Source organism: Oncorhynchus gorbuscha, linkage group LG15 (assembly GCF_021184085.1).
Source record: "Oncorhynchus gorbuscha isolate QuinsamMale2020 ecotype Even-year linkage group LG15, OgorEven_v1.0, whole genome shotgun sequence".
Lineage (NCBI taxonomy): Eukaryota > Metazoa > Chordata > Actinopteri > Salmoniformes > Salmonidae > Oncorhynchus > Oncorhynchus gorbuscha.
In genome coordinates this window covers 11,689,111-11,708,957 of record NC_060187.1, presented here as the reverse complement: position 1 = coordinate 11,708,957, position 19,847 = coordinate 11,689,111, and the positions used below count along the sequence as shown (strand labels likewise).

At 46.5% G+C, this 19,847-nt stretch overlaps 1 protein-coding gene across 1 annotated transcript in view; it reads left to right on the top strand.

The window, feature by feature from the left end:
• Positions 1–19,847, top strand: part of hmcn1 (hemicentin 1) — a 271,629-nt gene that overhangs the window by 85,811 nt on the left and 165,971 nt on the right. The window contains 4 exon segments of the mRNA XM_046300125.1: positions 14,603–14,723; positions 15,041–15,319; positions 15,780–15,924; positions 16,319–16,440. Of these exon segments, the coding sequence (XP_046156081.1) occupies positions 14,603–14,723; positions 15,041–15,319; positions 15,780–15,924; positions 16,319–16,440 (667 nt within the window).

Sequence of the window (19,847 nt, the reverse complement as noted above, 5' to 3'; positions counted from 1 at the left end):
CTCCATCACAACCTGTCCCCCTCCCCCACACACAGAGTTCCCCCCTCAATCACAACCTGTCCCCCTCCATCACAACCTGTCCCCCTCCCCCACACACAGAGTTCCCCTCCATCACAACCTGTCCCCCTCCCCCACACACAGAGTTCCCCTCCATCACAACCTGTCCCCCTCGCCCACACAAAGAGTTCCCCTCCATCACAACCTGTCCCCCTCCCCCACACACAGAGTTCCCCTCCATCACAACCTGTCCCCCTCGCCCACACAAAGAGTTCCCCTCCATCACAACCTGTCCCCCTCCCCCACACACAGAGTTCCCCTCCATCACAACCTGTCCCCCTCCCCCACACACAGAGTTCCCCTCCCCTCCATCACAACCTGTCCCCCTCCCCCCACACACAGAGTTCCCCTCCATCACAACCTGTCCCCCTCCCCCACACACAGAGTTCCCCTCCATCACAACCTGTCCCCCTCCCCCACACACAGAGTTCCCCTCCATCACAACCTGTCCCCCTCCCCCACACACAGAGTTCCCCTCCATCACAACCTGTCCCCCTCCCCCACACACAGAGTTCCCCTGAAAGAATGTGAACCTTTTCCGCACTGCACACATAGTAAAACAGTGTTTCCCAGGCCATCCAATGGGTTTAGGTGAATAGTTTTGAGGGGATTTCTATGCTTGTGCCATGCTGTGTGGTTCAGTCATGGTAATGGACCATGACACCTTGGCATAGATTGTGTGTGAAAGAGTTTGATCCTTTTTAATCTGTCTTTAATTGGTTGCTGGTTCACATCACCCCCCCCCTCCGCCTTCATAACCTGTCCCCCTCCATCACAACCTGTCCCCCTCCATCACAACCTGTCCCTCTCCATCACAACCTGTCCCCCTCCATCACAACCTGTCCCCCTCCATCACAACCTGTCCCTCTCCATCCAAACCTGTCCCTCTCCATCACAACCTGTCCCTCTCCATCACAACCTGTCCCCTCCATCACAACCTGTCCCTCTCCATCACAACCTGTCCCTCTCCATCACAACCTGTCCCCCTCCATCACAACCTGTCCCCCTCCATCACAACCTGTCCCCCTCCATCACAACCTGTCCCTCTCCATCACAACCTGTCCCTCTCCATCACAACCTGTCCCCTCCATCACAACCTGTCCCTCTCCATCCAAACCTGTCCCTCTCCATCACAACCTGTCCCTCTCCATCACAACCTGTCCCCCTCCATCACAACCTGTCCCTCTCCATCACAACCTGTCCCCCTCCATCACAACCTGTCCCCCTCCATCACAACCTGTCCCCTCCATCACAACCTGTCCCCCTCCATCACAACCTGTCCCTCTCCATCACAACCTGTCCCTCTCCATCACAACCTGTCCCTCTCCATCACAACCGGTCCCCCTCCATCACAACCTGACCCTCTCCATCACAACCTGTCCCTCTCCATCACAACCTGTCCCTCTCCATCACAACCTGTTCCTCTCCATCACAACCTGTCCCCCTCCATCACAACCTGTCCCTCTCCATCACAACCTGTCCCCCTCCATCACAACCTGTCCCTCTCCATCACAACCTGTCCCTCTCCATCACAACCTGTCCCTCTCCATCACAACCTGTTCCTCTCCATCACAACCTGTCCCTCTCCATCACAACCTGTCCCCCTCCATCACAACCTGTCCCCCTCCATCACAACCTGTCCCTCTCCATCACAACCTGTGGTCCTTCTGTAGCTCAGTTGGTAGAGCATGGCGCTTGTAACGCCAGGGTAGTAGGTTCTATTCCCGGGACCACCCATACGTAGAATGTATGCACACATGACTGTAAGTTGCTTTGGATAAAAGCATCTGCTAAATGGCATATATTTATTTATATTATATATTTACAACCTGTACCTCTCCATCACAACCTGTCCCCCTCCATCACAACATACCCCCCCCCCCGTTCCTCCTTGGATATCCAGGCACTCACTTAGATATTTGTTCCAGGAGAGAGTGTGTGTGTGCGTGTGTGTGCGTGTGTGTGTGTGTGTGCTTTCCTCTCCCAGGGATACACCAGGTTGGTCTCCTTAGCAATGAGCACGTCTTGGCTTCATACTGCGTGGTGTTTTATGGCCCATGATAATAGTTCAGGAAGGTTGTAACTTGAAAAGTATGCGAACAACCCAGAGGGAAAGCTGCAGTGGCAGGCTGCCTGTCCCGTTCCATCTCTCTGTGCTCTGGAGACGGCAGCAGCACCGGTCCTCCTGGAGCTCAGAGAACACATTGATTTGGAAAAGAAGCAGGGGACAGCAGCAAGACTGTATCTTTAAGTGACTCCGGGACGGGACTTCTCTTGCCAAAGAAGACAAAGAGGAGGAAAAAAAGAGAATGAAGAATGTTTTTCCGTTTGACGCCGGATCAGTGTTTCAAGATGTCCCTCTGAGAGTACTGGGGATGTTTTCAGATCAGGGTTGGATTCATAGCTGATGAGAGTCTGTGTCTGGTGCTGCTGACCAACTGAAGGTGTGAAGATCAGCCTCCAACCAAGCCAGTGGAAGGCACTTAAAAACACATAATTAACCTGGTGGACCCACCCTGACACTGGTTGCTAACAGGATAGTTATTACAGTATTCACCTTAATTCAAGCAATCCAAGGGACAACCCTTAATAAGGAGTTGAGTTGAGTTTTTACCAAAAAGTTATATTTTGGTTTCATTTGACCATATGACATTCTCCCAATCTTCGTCTGGATCATCCAAATGCTCTCTAGCAAACTTCAGACGGGCCTGGACATGTACTGGCTTAAGCAGGGGGACACGTCTGGCACTGCAGGATATGAGTCCCTGGCGGCGTAGTGTGTAGGCTTTGTTACTTTGGTCCCAGCTCTCTGCAGGTCATTCACTAGGTCCCCCCGTTTGGTTCTGGGATTTTTGCTCACCGTTATTGTGATCATTTTGACCCCACGGGGTGAGATCTTGCGTGGAGCCCCAGATTGAGGGAGATTATCAGTGGTCTTGTCTTGTATGTCTTCCATTTCCTAATAATTGCTCCCACAGTTGATTTCTTCAAACCAAGCTGCTTACCTATTGCAGATTCAGTCTTCCGAGCCTGGTGCAAGGCTACAATTTTGTTTCTGGTGTCCTTTGACAGCTCTTTAGTCTTGGCCATAGTGGAGTTTGGAGTGTGACTGTTTGAGGTTGTGGACAGGTGTCTTTTATACTGATAACAAGTTCAAACAGGTGCCATTAATACAGGTAACGAGTGGAGGACAGAGGAGCATCTTAAAGACTGTTTGAGGTTGTGGAGGAGGTTACAGGTCTGTGAGAGCCAGAAATCTTGCTTGTTTGAAGGTGACCAAATACTTACTTCCATCAAATACTTACTTCCATCATCATCATAATTTGCTAATAAATTAATTAACAATCCTACAATGTGATTTTCTGGATCTTTTTTTTCTCATTTTGTCTGTCATAGTTGAAGTGTACCTATGATGAAAATTACAGGCCTCTCTCATCTTTTTAAGTGGAAGAACTTGCACAATTGGTGGCTGACTAAATACTTTTTTTGCCCCACTGTAGGCTCTATTATCTCCATTGTAACAGGTCTTTTTAAGAGTCATTCTCCCAGTTATGACCCCATCTTCTGCCCACTAAGCCCTGCTGTGGCTCTGCCCAGTGTGTCGCTCTACAGCCACTATTAGGCCACTTTAACAGTCACTACGGGGATTGTGCTTTAAGGCATTTGCTTTGTGACATTCCCCATTGAGCTGGATATTGCCACACACACACTCCTTTAAATGGCACCTGAATGGTGAAGACATTTGCCAGACTTGTACCTGCTCTCAATATCCTTTGGTTTGGTTGGAGTGTGAGGAAGATGTATTGATGCATTGATATTCATCATCTTCTTGAAAGAGTAGTCAAGTCCTTTTCTTAATGGTTAGACAGTATATCGGTATATCTCTTTCTATAAGACTTGTCATTTCTATAAGACTTGTCATTGTTACTGATACTGACTCGACTACAGTGAACTCTTTTGATTGTAAAGGTGAGGATTTTCCCTGTTTCACCAACCTTTATTTCAATGTAATGACTAAGTGTTTATTTGAGGCCTGCTTCAAAGAGCTGCAGTATAATGAAGAGCCCATAACGCCAGCTCATCTTCTCCCTGATTATAGTACTCATGTTTGTCAAATTAAAGCACCACTGACTGACTGACAGACAAACTGAAAGATCAAGTTGTTGGGGAATTGTAGATGTTGCTATAAATCATCATAGGCATTTTTCAATGTCAGGGCTTGACAGACTGATACTCTTTCTCCCACTTCAGTCACTGTAAATGTCTTGTTTATACAAGTGGAAATGGCTGCCATACTTCCCTCCGTAGTCATAGTTCGCTCCAAGATCAACTTGGGGAACTCTGCTTTACACAAATTGGCTGAAAATACAAAGTATTATTATTTTGATCCTCAGATGTTGCCCAAAGTACACAGTGTTGTTGGAAAATGGTGTTCAATTTGATGTAAATGCTTTGGCTTCTCTTGAATTGGAGACATGATCATAATCATTCTGGCACAGCCATCTTGGATCAACCATACCGGCACAGCCATCTTGGATCCACCATACCGGCACAGCCATCTTGGATCCACCATACCGGCACAGCCATCTTGGATCCACCATACCGGCACAGCCATCTTGGATCCACCATACCGGCACAGCCATCTTGGATCCACCATACCGGCACAGCCATCTTGGATCCACCATACCGGCAAAGCCATCTTGGATCAACCATACCGGCACAGCCATCTTGGATCCACCATACCGGCACAGCCATCTTTTATCCACCGTACCGGCACAGCCATCTTGGATCAACCGTACCGGCACAGCCATCTTGGATCCACCATACCGGCACAGCCATCTTGGATCAACCATACCGGCACAGCCATCTTGGATCCACCATACCGGCACAGCCATCTTGGATCCACCATACCGGCAAAGCCATCTTGGATCCACCATACCGGCACAGCCATCTTGGATCCACCGTACCGGCACAGCCATCTTGGATCCACCATACTGGCACAGCCGTCTTGGATCCACCATACCGGCACAGCCATTCTAAGCTTATCACATTGTTATGTTTTAACTTTAGAAATGGTCATAAAATATTTGAATAACTGAGGTGATGGCTTAAGCAGACATTGACATTGTCATTATGTGTGATCCCACATCACAAACAACACTCCAATACAGTGGTATTCAAACTCTTTAAGCGGGGACCCAATTTTTTTGCCAGAATTTCAGGGGACACAATTTTTTCCCATAATAATCTATTGCGACCACACTACAAATCTAATGACACAACCTTAAAATCTGTACATTTAGATAACCTTCAATTCATTGCATTTTCATCTCTTATCAAATAATATTTTTCAAATACGTTTGTATATTGTCCCATACAATAATCTGTACTCTTAATACCCCCCCCCCCCCAAAAAAAACTTATATATACAGTGGGGCAAAAAAGTATTTAGTCAGCCAGCAATTGTGCAAGTTCTCCCACTTAAAAAGATGAGAGAGGCCTGTATGTTACGGTTTTCTTCCATTGAAGGAGAGGCGGACCAAAATGCAGCGTGGTTATTTTGATTAATCTTTAATAAAAGATAAACACGACCAATACAAAACAAGGAATGTAACGTGAAAACCAGCCTATTCTGGTGCAAACAAACACTGAGACAGGAACAATCACCCACAAAACACTCAAAGAATATGACTGCCTAAATATGGTTCCCAATCAGAGACAACGACAAACACCCGCCTCTGATTGAGAACCATCCAGGCAACCATAGAATTTTCTAGACAACCCCACTATACCACAATCCAAATAACTACAAAAACCCCTCCGGACTGAGGGGTAGCTCGGGACTGAGGGATAGCTCGCGACTGAGGTAGCTCGGGACTGAGGGATAGCTCGGGACTGAGGGGTAGCTCGGGACTGAGGGGCTCAGGCAGGTTGATGGCTCTGGCAGATCCTGGCTGGCTGGGGGTCCTGGTAGATCCTGGCTGACTGGTGGGCAGACTGACTGGCGGCTCTGGGCTCAGGCAGGTTGATGGCGGATCTGGCAGATCCTGGCTGGCTGGCGGGAAGTCCTGGTAGATCCTGGCTGACTGGTGGTTCGGGGCCGCTGCTCCAGATCCTGGCTGACTGGCGGCTCTGGCGGCTCTGGCTGATCCATGCTGACTGGCGGCTCTGGCTGATCCATGCTGATCCATGCTGACTGGCGGCTCTGGCTGATCCATGCTGACTGGCGGCTCTGGCTGATCCATGCTGAGACTGGGATCCATGCTCTGGCTCTGGCTGCTCCATGCAGACTGCAGACTGGCAGCTCTGGCGGCTCCATGCAGACTGGCAGCTCTGGCGGCTCCTTGCAGACTGACAGCTCTGGCAGCGCTGAACAGGCGGGAGAGGAGGAAGGCTCCGGCAGCGCTGGACAGGCGGGAGACTCCGGCAGCGCTGAACAGGCGGGAGACTCTGGCAGCGCTGTAGAGGAGGAAGGCTCTGACAGCGCTGGACAGGCGGGAGACTCCGGGAGCGCTGGAGAGGAGGAAGGCTCCGACAGCGCTGGACAGGCGAGTTGCACTGTAGTCCTGATGCGTGGTGCTGGCACTGGTGGTACTGGGCCGAGGACACGCACAGGAAGCCTGGTGTGGGGAGCTGCCACCAGAGGGCTGGTGTGTGGAGGTGGCACTGGATGGACCGGACCGTGAAGGCGTACTGGAGATCTTGAGAGCAGGGCTGGCACCAACCTCCCTGGCTGGATCTTCACCCTAGCCCGGCAGATGTGAGGACCTGAGATGTAGCGTCCCGGGCTAAGCACGCGTACTGGGGACACCGTGCATTCCACCGCATAACACGGTGCCTGACCAGTACCACGCCCGTCACGGTTAACACTGCTAGGCGCACTTTAGCGCTGAGCTGGCACAGGACGTGCAAGGCGAGGGAGGTGCACAGTTGGCCTGATGCGTGAGGCTGGCACTATCTTCACCAGCCGACTAGCACGCACCTCAGGACGAGTATGGAGAGCTGACCCAGGTGTCATCAAATCCCCGACACGCTCCGTCGGGCGAATTCCGTGCCTCATATACAGACACAGCAACTCCCTCATAACTCTCTCCTCCAATTTCCCCATTAACTCCTTCACAGTCTCTGCTTCACTCACCTCCAACACCGGCTCTGGTTCTGGTTTCCTCATTGGCTCCTTACGATAAACAGGGGGAGTTGGCTCAGGTCTGACTCCTGACTCTGCCACACTCTCCCTGTGCCCCCTCCAATAAATTTTTGGGGCTGACTCTCGGGCTTCCATCCGCGCTGCCGTGTTCGTCTCTCCAACTCCATTCTCCTATAACCCTCTTCGCACTGCTCCAGCGAATCCCAGGCGGGCTCCGGCACTCTCCCTGGGTCGACCGCCCACCTGTCTATTTCCTCCCAAGTCGTATAATCCAGACTTCTTTGCTCCTGCTGCCGCTGCCTGTCACCACGGCGCTTGGTCCTTTTCAACTGTGGGAGCAATTATTAGGAAATGGAAGACATACAAGACCACTGATAATCTCCCTCGATCTGGGGCTCCACGCAAGATCTCACCCCGTGGGGTCAAAATGATCACAATAACGGTGAGCAAAAATCCCAGAACCACCTAGTGAATGACCTGCAGAGAGCTGGAACCAAAGTAACAAAGCCTACACACTACGCCGCCAGGGACTCAAATCCTGCAGTGCCTGACGTGTCCCCCTGCTTAAGCCAGTACATGTCCAGGCCCGTCTGAAGTTTGCTAGAGAGCATTTGGATGATCCAGAAGAAGATTGGGAGAATGTCATATGGTCAGATGAAACCAAAATAGAACTTTTTGGTAAAAACTCAACTCGTCGTGTTTGGAGGACAAAGAATGCTGATTTGCATCCAAAGAACACCATACCTACTGTGAAGCATGGGGGTGGAAACATCATGCTTTGGGGCTGTTTTTCTGCAAAGGGACCAGGACGACTGATCCGTGTAAAGGAAAGAATGAATGGGGCCATGTATCGTGAGATTTTGAGTGAAAACCTCCTTCCATCAGCAAGGGCATTGAAGATGAAACGTGGCTGGGTCTTTCAGCATGACAATGATCCCAAACACACCGCCCGAGTAACGAAGGAGTGGCTTCGTAAGAAGCAGGGTCCTGAAGTGGAAAAATCTTTGGAGGGAGTTGAAAGTCTGTGTTGCCCTGCAACAGCCCCAAAACATTACTACTCTAGAGGAGAACTGCATGGAGGAATGGGCCAAAATACCAGCAACAGTGTGTGAAAACCTTGTGAAGACTTACAGAAAACGTTTGACCTCTGTCATTGCCAACAAAGGGTATATAACAAAGTATTGAGATAAACTTTTGTTATTGACCAAATACTTATTTTCCACCATAATTTGCAAATAAATTCATAAAAAATCCTACAATGTGATTTTCTGGATTTTTTTTCCATTTTGTCTGTCATAGTTGAAGTGTACCTATGATGAAAATTACAGGCCTCTCTCATCTTTTTAAGTGGGAGACCTTGCACAATTGGTGGCTGACTAAATACTTTTTTGCCCCACTGTATATATATGTATTTCTGGGGGGGTGGGGCAAAATATTAAGAGTACAGATTATTGTATGGGACAATATACAAACGTATTTGAAAAATATTAGTTGATAAGAGATGAAAATGCAATGATTTGAAGGTTATTTTTTTATGTTAATATCTAAATGTACAGATTTTAAGGTTGTGTCATTAGATTTGTAGTGTGGTCGCAATAGATTATTATGGGAAAAAATGGTGTCCCCTGAAATTCTGGCAAAAAAAATGGGTCCCCGCTTAAAGAGTTTGAATACCACCGTATTGGAGTGTTGTTTGTGATGTGGGATCACACATAATGACAATGTCTGCATCTGTATCCTAAACCTACTGTATACAGTGGTTTGTGTCAAGACAAGTTTAGAATCCATCACAATAGAGTTGATAAAAAGCCGTCATGATGATGTCACTAAATACTGGTTAGGAACAGGGTGTCACGATGATGTCACTAAATACTGGTTAGGAACAGGGTGTCACGATGATGTCACTAAATACTGGTTAGGAACAGGGTGTCACGATGATGTCACGAAATACTGGTTAGGAACAGGGTGTCACGATGATGTCACTAAACACTGGTTAGGAACAGGGTGTCACGATGATGTCACTAAACACTGGTTAGGAACAGGGTGTCACGATGATGTCACTGGTTAGGAAAACACTGGTTAGGAACAGTCAGATGATGTCACTAAACACTGGTTCATGATGATGTCACTAAACACTGGTTAGGAGCAGGGTTTCATGATGATGTCACTAAACACTGGTTAGGAGCAGGGTTTCATGATGATGTCACTAAACACTGGTTAGGAGCAGGGTTTCATGATGATGTCACTAAACACACTGATGATGTCACTAAACACTGGTTAGGAGCAGGGTTTCATGATGATGTCACTAAACACTGGTTAGGAGCAGGGTGTCATGATGATGTCACATGATGATGTCACTAAACACTGGTTAGGAGCAGGGTGTCATGATGATGTCACTAAACACTGGTTAAGCACTGATGTTAAACACTGGTTAGGAGCAGGGTTTCATGATGAGCAGGAATTCATGATGATGTCACTAAACACTGGTTAGGAGCAGGGTGTCATGATGATGTCACTAAACACTGGTTAGGAGCAGGGTTTCAGGATGATGTCACTAAACACTGGTTAGGAGCAGGGTTTCATGATGATGTCACTAAATACTGGTTAGGAACAGGGTGTCACGATGATGTCACTAAACACTGGTTAGGAACAGGGTGTCACGATGATGTCACTAAACACTGGTTAGGAACAGGGTGTCACGATGATGTCACTAAACACTGGTTAGGAACAGGGTGTCACGATGATGTCACTAAACACTGGTTAGGAGCAGGGTTTCATGATGATGTCACTAAACACTGGTTAGGAACAGGGTGTCACGATGATGTCACTAAACACTGGTTAGGAGCAGGGTTTCATGATGATGTCACTAAATACTGGTTAGGAACAGGGTGTCACGATGATGTCACTAAACACTGGTTAGGAACAGGGTGTCACGATGATGTCACTAAACACTGGTTAGGAACAGGGTGTCACGATGATGTCACTAAACACTGGTTAGGAGCAGGTTTCATGATGATGTCACTAAACACTGGTTAGGAGCAGGGTGTCATGATGATGTCACTAAATACTGGTTAGGAACAGGGTGTCACGATGATCTCACTAAACACTGGTTAGGAGCAGGGTTTCATGATGATGTCACTAAATACTGGTTAGGAACAGGGTGTCACGATGATGTCACTAAACACTGGTTAGGAGCAGGGTTTCATGATGATGTCACTAAACACTGGTTAGGAGCAGGGTTTCATGATGATGTCACTAAACACTGGTTAGGAGCAGGGTTTCATGATGATGTCACTAAACACTGGTTAGGAGCAGGGTGTCACGATGATGTCACTAAACACTGGTTAGGAACAGGGTGTCACGATGATGTCACTAAACACTAGTTAGGAACAGGGTGTCACGATGATGTCACTAAACACTGGTTAGGAACAGGGTGTCATGATGATGTCGATGATGTCACTAAACACTGGTTAGGAACAGGTCACTAAACACTGGTGTCACTAAACACTGGTTAAGCAGGGTTAAATGATGATGTCACTAAACACTGGTTAGGAGCAGGGTTTCATGATGATGTCACTAAACACTGGTTAGGAGCAGGGTTTCATGATGATGTCACTAAACACTGGTTAGGAGCAGGGTTTCATGATGATGTCACTAAACACTGGTTAGGAGCAGGGTTTCATGATGATGTCACTAAACACTGGTTAGGAGCAGGGTTTCATGATGATGTCACTAAACACTGGTTAGGAGCAGGGTTTCATGATGATGTCACTAAACACTGGTTAGGAGCAGGGTTTCATGATGATGTCACTAAACACTGGTTAGGAGCAGGGTGTCATGATGATGTCACTAAACACTGGTTAGGAGCAGGGTGTCATGATGATGTCACTAAACACTGGTTAAGAGCAGGAATTCATGATGATGTCACTAAACACTGGTTAGGAGCAGGGTGTCATGATGATGTCACTAAACACTGGTTAGGAGCAGGGTTTCATGATGATGTCACTAAACACTGGTTAGGAGCAGGGTTTCATGATGATGTCTCTAAACTTGGTCTGCTTAAGCCATCACCACAGTTATTCAAATATTTTATGACCGTTTCTAAAGTTAAAACATAACAATGTGATAAGCTTAGAATGGCTGTGCCGGTATGGTGGATCCAAGATGGCTGTGCCGGTATGGTGGATCCAAGATGGCTGTGCCGGTATGGTGGATCCTTGATGGCTGTGCCGGTACGGTGGATCCAAGATGGCTGTGCCGGTATGGTTGATCCAAGATGGCTGGTTGATCCAAGATGGCTGTGCCGGTATGGTTGATCCAAGATGGCTGTGCCGGTATGGTGGATCCAAGATGGCTGTGCCGGTATGGTTGATCCAAGATGGCTGTGCCAGAATGATTATGATCATGTCTCCAATTCAAGAGAAGCTAAAGCATTTACATCAAATTGAACACCATTTTCCAACAACACTGTGTACTTTGGGCAACATCTGAGGATCAAAATAATAATACTTTGTATTTTCAGCCAATTTGTGTAAAGCAGAGTTCCCCAAGTTGATCTTGGAGCGAACTATGACTACGGAGGGAAGTATGGCAGCCATTTCCACTTGTATAAACAAGACATTTACAGTGACTGAAGTGGGAGAAAGAGTATCAGTCTGTCAAGCCCTGACATTGAAAAATGCCTATGATGATTTATAGCAACATCTACAATCCCCAACAACTTGATCTTTCAGTTTGTCTGTCAGTCAGTCAGTGGTGCTTTAATTTGACAAACATGAGTACTATAATCAGGGAGAAGATGAGCTGGCGTTATGGGCTCTTCATTATACTGCAGCTCTTTGAAGCAGGCCTCAAATAAACACTTAGTCATTACATTGAAATAAAGGTTGGTGAAACAGGGAAAATCCTCACCTTTACAATCAAAAGAGTTCACTGTAGAGATATACTGATATACTGTCTAACCATTAAGAAAAGGACTTGACTACTCTTTCAAGAAGATGATGAATATCAATGTATCAATACATCTTCCTCACACTCCAACCAAACCAAAGGATATTGAGAGCAGGTACAAGTCTGGCAAATGTCTTCACCATTCAGGTGCCATTTAAAGGAGTGTGTGTGGCAATATCCAGCTCAATGGGGAATGTCACAAAGCAAATGCCTTAAAGCACAATCCCCGTAGTGACTGTTAAAGTGGCCTAATAGTGGCTGTAGAGCGACACACTGGGCAGAGCCACAGCAGGGCTTAGTGGGCAGAAGATGGGGTCATAACTGGGTGAATGACTCTTAAAAAGACCTGTTACAATGGAGATAATAGAGCCTACAGTGGGGCAAAAAAAGTATTTAGTCAGCCACCAATTGTGCAAGTTTTCCCACTTAAAAAGATGAGAGAGGCCTGTAATTTTCATCATAGGTACACTTCAACTATGACAGACAAAATGAGAAAGAAAATCCAGAAAATCACGTTGTAGGATTTTTAATGAAGTTATTTGCAAATTATGGTGGAAAATAAGTATTTGGTCAATAACAAAAGTTTATCTCAATACTTTGTTATATACCCTTTGTTGGCAATGACAGAGGTCAAACGTTTTCTGTAAGTCTTCACAAGGTTTTCACACACTGTTGCTGGTATTTTGGCCCATTCCTCCATGCAGATCTCCTCTAGAGCAGTGATGTTTTGGGGCTGTTGCTGGGCAACACGGACTTTCAACTCTCTCCAAAGATTTTCTATGGGGTTGAGATCTGGAGACTGGCTAGGCCACTCCAGGACCTTGAAATGCTTCTTACGAAGCCACTCCTTCGTTGCCCGGGCGGTGTGTTTGGGATCATTGTCATGCTGAAAGACCCAGCCACATTTCATCTTCAATGCCCTTGCTGATGGTAGGCTTTGTTACTTTGGTCCCAGCTCTCTGCAGGTCATTCACTAGGTCCCCCCGTGTGGTTCTGGGATTTTTGATCACCGTTCTTGTGATCATTTTGACCCCACGGAGTGAGATCTTGCGCGGAGCCCCAGATCGAGGGAGATTATCAGTGGTCTTGTATGTCTTCCATTTCCTAATAATTGCTCCCACAGTTGATTTCTTCAAACCAAGCTGCTTACCTATTGCAGATTCAGTCTTCCCAGCCTGGTGCAGGTCTACAATTTTGTTCTTCTTTGTGATTCGAACACCTCAAACTTAGATTTGTCTGTCCATAACACTTTTTTCCAATCTTCCTCTGTCCAGTATCTGTGTTCTTTTGCCCATCTTAATCTTTTCTTTTTATTGGCTAGTCTGAGATATGGCTTTTTCTTTGCAACTCTGTCTAGAAGGCCAGCATCCCGCCGTCACCTCTTCACTGTTGACGTTGAGACTGGTGTTTTGCGGGTACTATTTAATGAAGCTGCCAGTTGAGGACTTTAATGTGTCTGTTTCTCAAACTAGACACTCTAATGTACTTGTCCTCTTACTCAATTGTGCACCGGGGCCTCCCACTCCTCATTCAATTCTGGTTAGCGCCAGTTTGAACTGTTCTGTGAAGGAGAAGTGCACAGCGTTGTACGAGATCTTCAGTTTCTTGGCAATTTCTTGCATGGAATAGCCTTCATTTCTTAGAACAAGAATAGACTGACGAGTTTCAGAAGAAAGTTATTTTTCTGGTCATTTTGAGCCTGTAATCGAACCCACAAATGCTGATGCACCAGATACTCAACTCATCTAAAGAAGACCACTTTTATTGTTTCTTTAATCAGAACAACAGTTTTCAGCTGTGCTAACATAATTGTAAAAGGGTTTTCTAATAATCAATTAACCTTTTAAAATTATAAACTTGGATTAGCTAACACAAAGTCGATAGGCTGATGGGGTGGCTGGTAACCTAATGGTTAGAGTGTTTGGACTAGAAACCGAACGGTTACAAGATCGAATCCCTGAGGAGACAATGTAAAAATCTGTCGTTCTGCCCCCGAACAAGTCAGTTAACTCACTGGTCCTAGGCCGTCATTGAAAATAGGAATTTGTTCTTAACTGACTTGCCTAGTTAAATAAAATACAAATGTGCCATTGGAACACAGGAGTGATGTTTGCTGATAATGGGCCTCTGTACACCTATGTAAATATTCCATTAGACATTCCATTCCAGCTACAATAGTCATTTACAACATTAACAATGTCTGCACTGTATTTCTGATCAATTTAATGTTATTTTAATGGACAAAACATTTGATTTTCTTTCAAAAACAATGATATTTCTATGTTTAATTTTTATATTTTTTATTTATTTTTTATGTGACCCCAAACCTTTGAACAGTATGGTGCATATAGAGATTTTAGCGACCCCACTGCAGTACCATACTGCTCTAATAGAATCTAATCTAACCTAAGATGTTTCTAACCTTTGACCTATTTCCCTACTCTCTAGACGTCTAGCGAGGGCAGACACTCAGTCCGGATCTCAGGAGTCAGCACCATTGACTTCCGGGCCGGATTTTCCAGGAAGCCAACTCTGGACTTCAAGATGACCTCCAGCCGGCCAGTTCAAGGTCAGTAAGGTCACGTGACCCACATTGTACCATCACACACCTGCTCCTTTAGTTTGACTGGAAATGGTCGGATGTTACCTTTTGGAAAAATAGCTATCTTTTGTGAGCTTTACCTTAGCTTAATGTCATGTTTAAGTTTCAAGGATATTTCGTATTAGTTTTTTCAAATTATTTGGAGATTTATGAATCTGACAAATTTGACACTATTCTTATCATCCTCTTATTGTCGTCTCCTAACCTCCCCCTTTCTCCCCAATCCCCCTCCCTCCCTACCTCCCTCCCTCCCTCTATCCTAACCTCCCTCCCTCCCTCTCCAGGTATCGCCACTTACATCCTGCTGAACACCACAGGGCTGTCCCATCCGGCGCGAGCTGATAGGCTGGAGCTTGTATCAATCACAGGCGGTGTGATTAAGACTCTCCCAGTGCGGTACTATCCCAACACTGGGACGGGAAGTCCCCTGACAGGAACCATCTGGAACATCACAGAGTTTGTCCCGCCGAAAGAGGCCTTCTTCCTGCGGGTCACAGGTTATGACAAGGACGGCTTCCTGTTCCAGAGGGTCTCCAGTGTGTCCTTCTCCAGTATTGTTCCTGGTCAGTTACCTGGACTAACAGTGGTTTTGTCAGCGGTAAAGGGCTCTGGTCAAGTAGTACACTATATAGAAATGCACACATGAATTTGGGTCTGTTAAAGCATATATTATATTATTATATTAAGTAGCACTATATAAGGGATTTGAGCCCCCACCCACCCCCCAGTGACTCCTCCCCCCAGATATTTCAGTGTTTTCTTAGTGATTATTTTTAGCGAAGAGAAGAAAATATTTAATACAATTACAACTACAAATTGATACAAATGAAGAGTTCCATCCATGAATACAAAGTTTGATGGCAATTATCCACTAAACAAGTGGTTTAAGATAAATTCAATTGTATATTTCCCACTGGATAGTCTTAGACTAGGGTTCCCAATGTTAGTACATGTTCTGGATGTTAACAATAACAATGTCTGTCCGTTCTTGCCCTACCCTGTCCCACCCCTAACCCCTGCCAGATGCACCTAAGGTTCTGATGCCCCCCACCACCCCGGGGTACTACCTGCAGAGAGGGACCATCTCCTGCCAGGTAGACAGCCTCCTCCCCTTCACCCTGCGCTTCACCAGGGAGGGGAAAAGCCTGGGTGTCGATCAGCTCTTCAGGTAATATAGGACAGTATTTTGGAGGGAGGGGAGGGGAGAGGGAGACGAAGGAGAGGAGGGGAGGGGAGAGGGAGACGAAGGAGAGGAGGGGAGGGGAGAGGAGAGAAGGAGAGGAGGGGAGGGGAGAGGGAGACGAAGGAGAGGAGGGGAAGGGGAGAGGGAGACGAAGGAGAGGAGGGGAGAAGGAGAGGGAGGATAAATGGAAGCATGTGAAATGAATGGTGTTTCCAATACAGTCTGAAGGCATTCAATAAGCATCATATTATTAGCTAGATAGTGGGCTCCTAGTTTTACACGCATCATCCAAACTCTAATATCTCCCTGTTCTAGATCTTAAATCACATCATGGCACAGTACAGTATGTGAATGTTTTGTGTCTCTGTCCCTTTGGCAGGGAGTCAGCCAATGCATTGTGGGAGCTGGCCCAGGTGACTCTGACGGATGAGGGCTTCTACGAGTGCATCGCCATCAGCAACGCTGGGACAGGGCACGCCCGAACCTTCCTGGATGTCTCAGGTAGGACCACCCCCTGACCCCTGACCCATACAGCTCTGTCATATCTATGGCAACACAGGCTAAGTCAGTGCACGTCAAGTAGAAAGGTCTGGGAACCAAAAACGACATACCTGACTCCCTCTTACTCTCAGAACTACATACCTGACTCCATATTACTCTCAGAACTACATATCTGACTCCATCTTACTCTCAGAACTACATATCTGACTCCATCTTACTCTCAGAACTACATATCTGACTCCATCTTACTCTCAGAACTACATATCTGACTCCATCATACTCTCAGAACTACATATCTGACTCCATCATACTCTCAGAACTACATATCTGACTCCATCATACTCTCAGAACTACATATCTGACTCCATCATACTCTCAGAACTACATATCTGACTCCATCTTACTCTCAGAACCAGAACTTTCACTGGAGTCATGTTCCCGCCACATGATGTTTGGAGTGTTGATCCGACTGGATAAAAAATAAATAAATAAATGTCCCCCCCCCACTTCTAAAACCAAAGTTACGCCCCTGCTCCATCTTACTCTCAGTTCCCCAGGGTATAGGACACTTGAGTATTAACCAATTAGCCTTGGCATGGTTAGATACCGCCCATCTGAAGAAGTGAGTCTATACATTACCATACATTACATGTGGAAACATTAAGTAGTGGTGTATAATGGAACCCACAATAAGTATTTTGCTCAGTTTGAAATACTCATTCAAACACACACACACACACACACACACACACACACACACACACACACACACACACACACACACACACACACACACACACACACACACACACACACACACACACACACACACACACACACACACACACACACACACATAGAGACAGACACACACACACGCAAACAGCAGTGGGGATGGATTCCTGAAGTGAAATGTAGCGGTAAGTGAAGCAGGTTTACTTCATGCTCATTGGGACAGAGCCGGTGATGATGTACGGCTACAAACCAAGCCCCAGGGGACGTGGGTTTGGCTTTTATAGGGCTCAGGGTTAGTGTGTGTTCATCCTGTACCCTGTGGGCCCTGGTCAAAACTAGTGCACTATATAGGGCCCTGGTCAAAACTAGTGCAATATATAGGGCCCTGGTCAAAACTAGTGCACTATATAGGGAATAGGGTGCCATTTGGGAATCAGCAAGGGGGAGAACCGTGTTCTCAGTCTGATCTCTGTCTATGCCTCATAGGCCTCTGGCCATGGGCCATGGTTATGCATGATATGTAAGATAATGTAGCACAGAGTTATGGGCCATGGTTATGCATGATATATAAGATAATGTAGCGCAGAGTTATGGGCCATGGTTATGCATGATATGTAAGATAATGTAGCACAGAGTTATGGGCCATGGTTTTGCATGATATGTAAGATAATGTAGCGCAGAGTTATGGGCCATGGTTATGAATGATATGTAAGGTAATGTAGCGCAGAGTTATGGGCCATGGTTATGCATGATATGTAAGGTAATGTGGCACAGCATTATGGGCCATGGTTTTGCATGATATGTAAGGCAATGCAGCACAGCGTTATTGGTCATGCATGATATGTAAGGTAATGTAGCACAGCATTATGGGTCATGGTTATGCATGATATGTTTCATGTAGGTAATGTTGCATAGCTTTATGGAACATAGTTTCAAACTATTTTATATTTACTATGTATTACATCAGAAGGCAACGTTCAACATTATTATAACTAAGAACTAGAAACATTGCCTGGGGACCTTTCTCTCTGTCCCTCCATCTTTTTCTCTGTCTCTCTTTCTCTCTCTCTCTCTCTCGCTCTCGCTCTCGCTCTCTCTGTCTCTCTCTCTTTCTCTGTCCCGCCATCTCTCTCAAATCAAATCAAATCAAATCAAATTTTATTTGTCACATACACATGGTTAGCAGATGTTAATGCGAGTGTAGCGAAATGCTTGTGCTTCTAGTTCCGACAATGCAGTGATAACCAACAAGTAATCTAACTAACAATTCCAAAACTACTGTCTTATACACAGTGTAAGGGGATAAGGAACATGTACATAAGGATATATGAATGAGTGATGGTACAGAGCAGCATACAGTAGATGGTATCGAGTACAGTATATACATATGAGATGAGTGTGTAGACAAAGTAAACAAAGTGGCATAGTTAAAGTGGCTAGTGATACATGTGTTACATAAGGATGCAGTCGATGATGTAGAGTACAGTATATACATTATGCATATGAGATGAATAATGTAGGGTAAGTAACATTATATAAGGTAGCATTGTTTAAAGTGGCTAGTGATATATTTACATCATTTCCCATCAATTCCCATTATTAAAATGGCTGGAGTTGGGTCAGTGTCAATGACAGTGTGTTGGCAGCAGCCACTCAGTGTTAGTGGTGGCTGTTTAACAGTCTGATGGCCTTGAGATAGAAGCTGTTTTTCAGTCTCTCGGTCCCAGCTTTGATGCACCTGTACTGACCTCGCCTTCTGGATGATAGCGGGGTGAACAGGCAGTGGTTCGGGTGGTTGATGTCCTTGATGATCTTTATGGCCTTCCTGTAACAACGGGTGGTGTAGGTGTCCTGGAGGGCAGGTAGTTTGCCCCCGGTGATGCGTTGTGCAGTCCTCACTACCCTCTGGAGAGCCTTACGGTTGAGGGCGGAGCAGTTGCCGTACCAGGCGGTGATACAGCCCGCCAGGATGCTCTCGATTGTGCATCTGTAGAAGTTTGTGAGTGCTTTTGGTGACAAGCCGAATTTCTTCAGCCTCCTGAGGTTGAATAGGCGCTGCTGCGCCTTCTTCACGACGCTGTCAGTGTGAGTGGACCAATTCAGTTTGTCTGTGATGTGTATGCCGAGGAACTTAAAACTAGCTACCCTCTCCACTACTGTTCCATCGATGTGGATAGGGGGTGTTCCCTCTGCTGTTTCCTGAAGTCCACAATCATCTCCTTAGTTTTGTTGACGTTGAGTGTGAGGTTATTTTCCTGACACCACACTCCGAGGGCCCTCACCTCCTCCCTGTAGGCCGTCTCGTCGTTGTTGGTAATCAAGCCTACCACTGTTGTGTCGTCCGCAAACTTGATGATTGAGTTGGAGGCGTGCGTGGTCACGCAGTCGTGGGTGAACAGGGAGTACAGGAGAGGGCTCAGAACGCACCCTTGTGGGGCCCCGTGTTGAGGATCAGCGGGGAGGAGATGTTGTTGCCTACCCTCACCACCTGGGGGCGGCCCGTCAGGAAGTCCAGTACCCAGTTGCACAGGGCGGGGTCGAGACCCAGGGTCTCGAGCTTGATGACGAGCTTGGAGGGTACTATGGTGTTGAATGCCGAGCTGTAGTCGATGAACAGCATTCTCACATAGGTATTCCTCTTGTCCAGGTGGGTTAGGGCAGTGTGCAGTGTG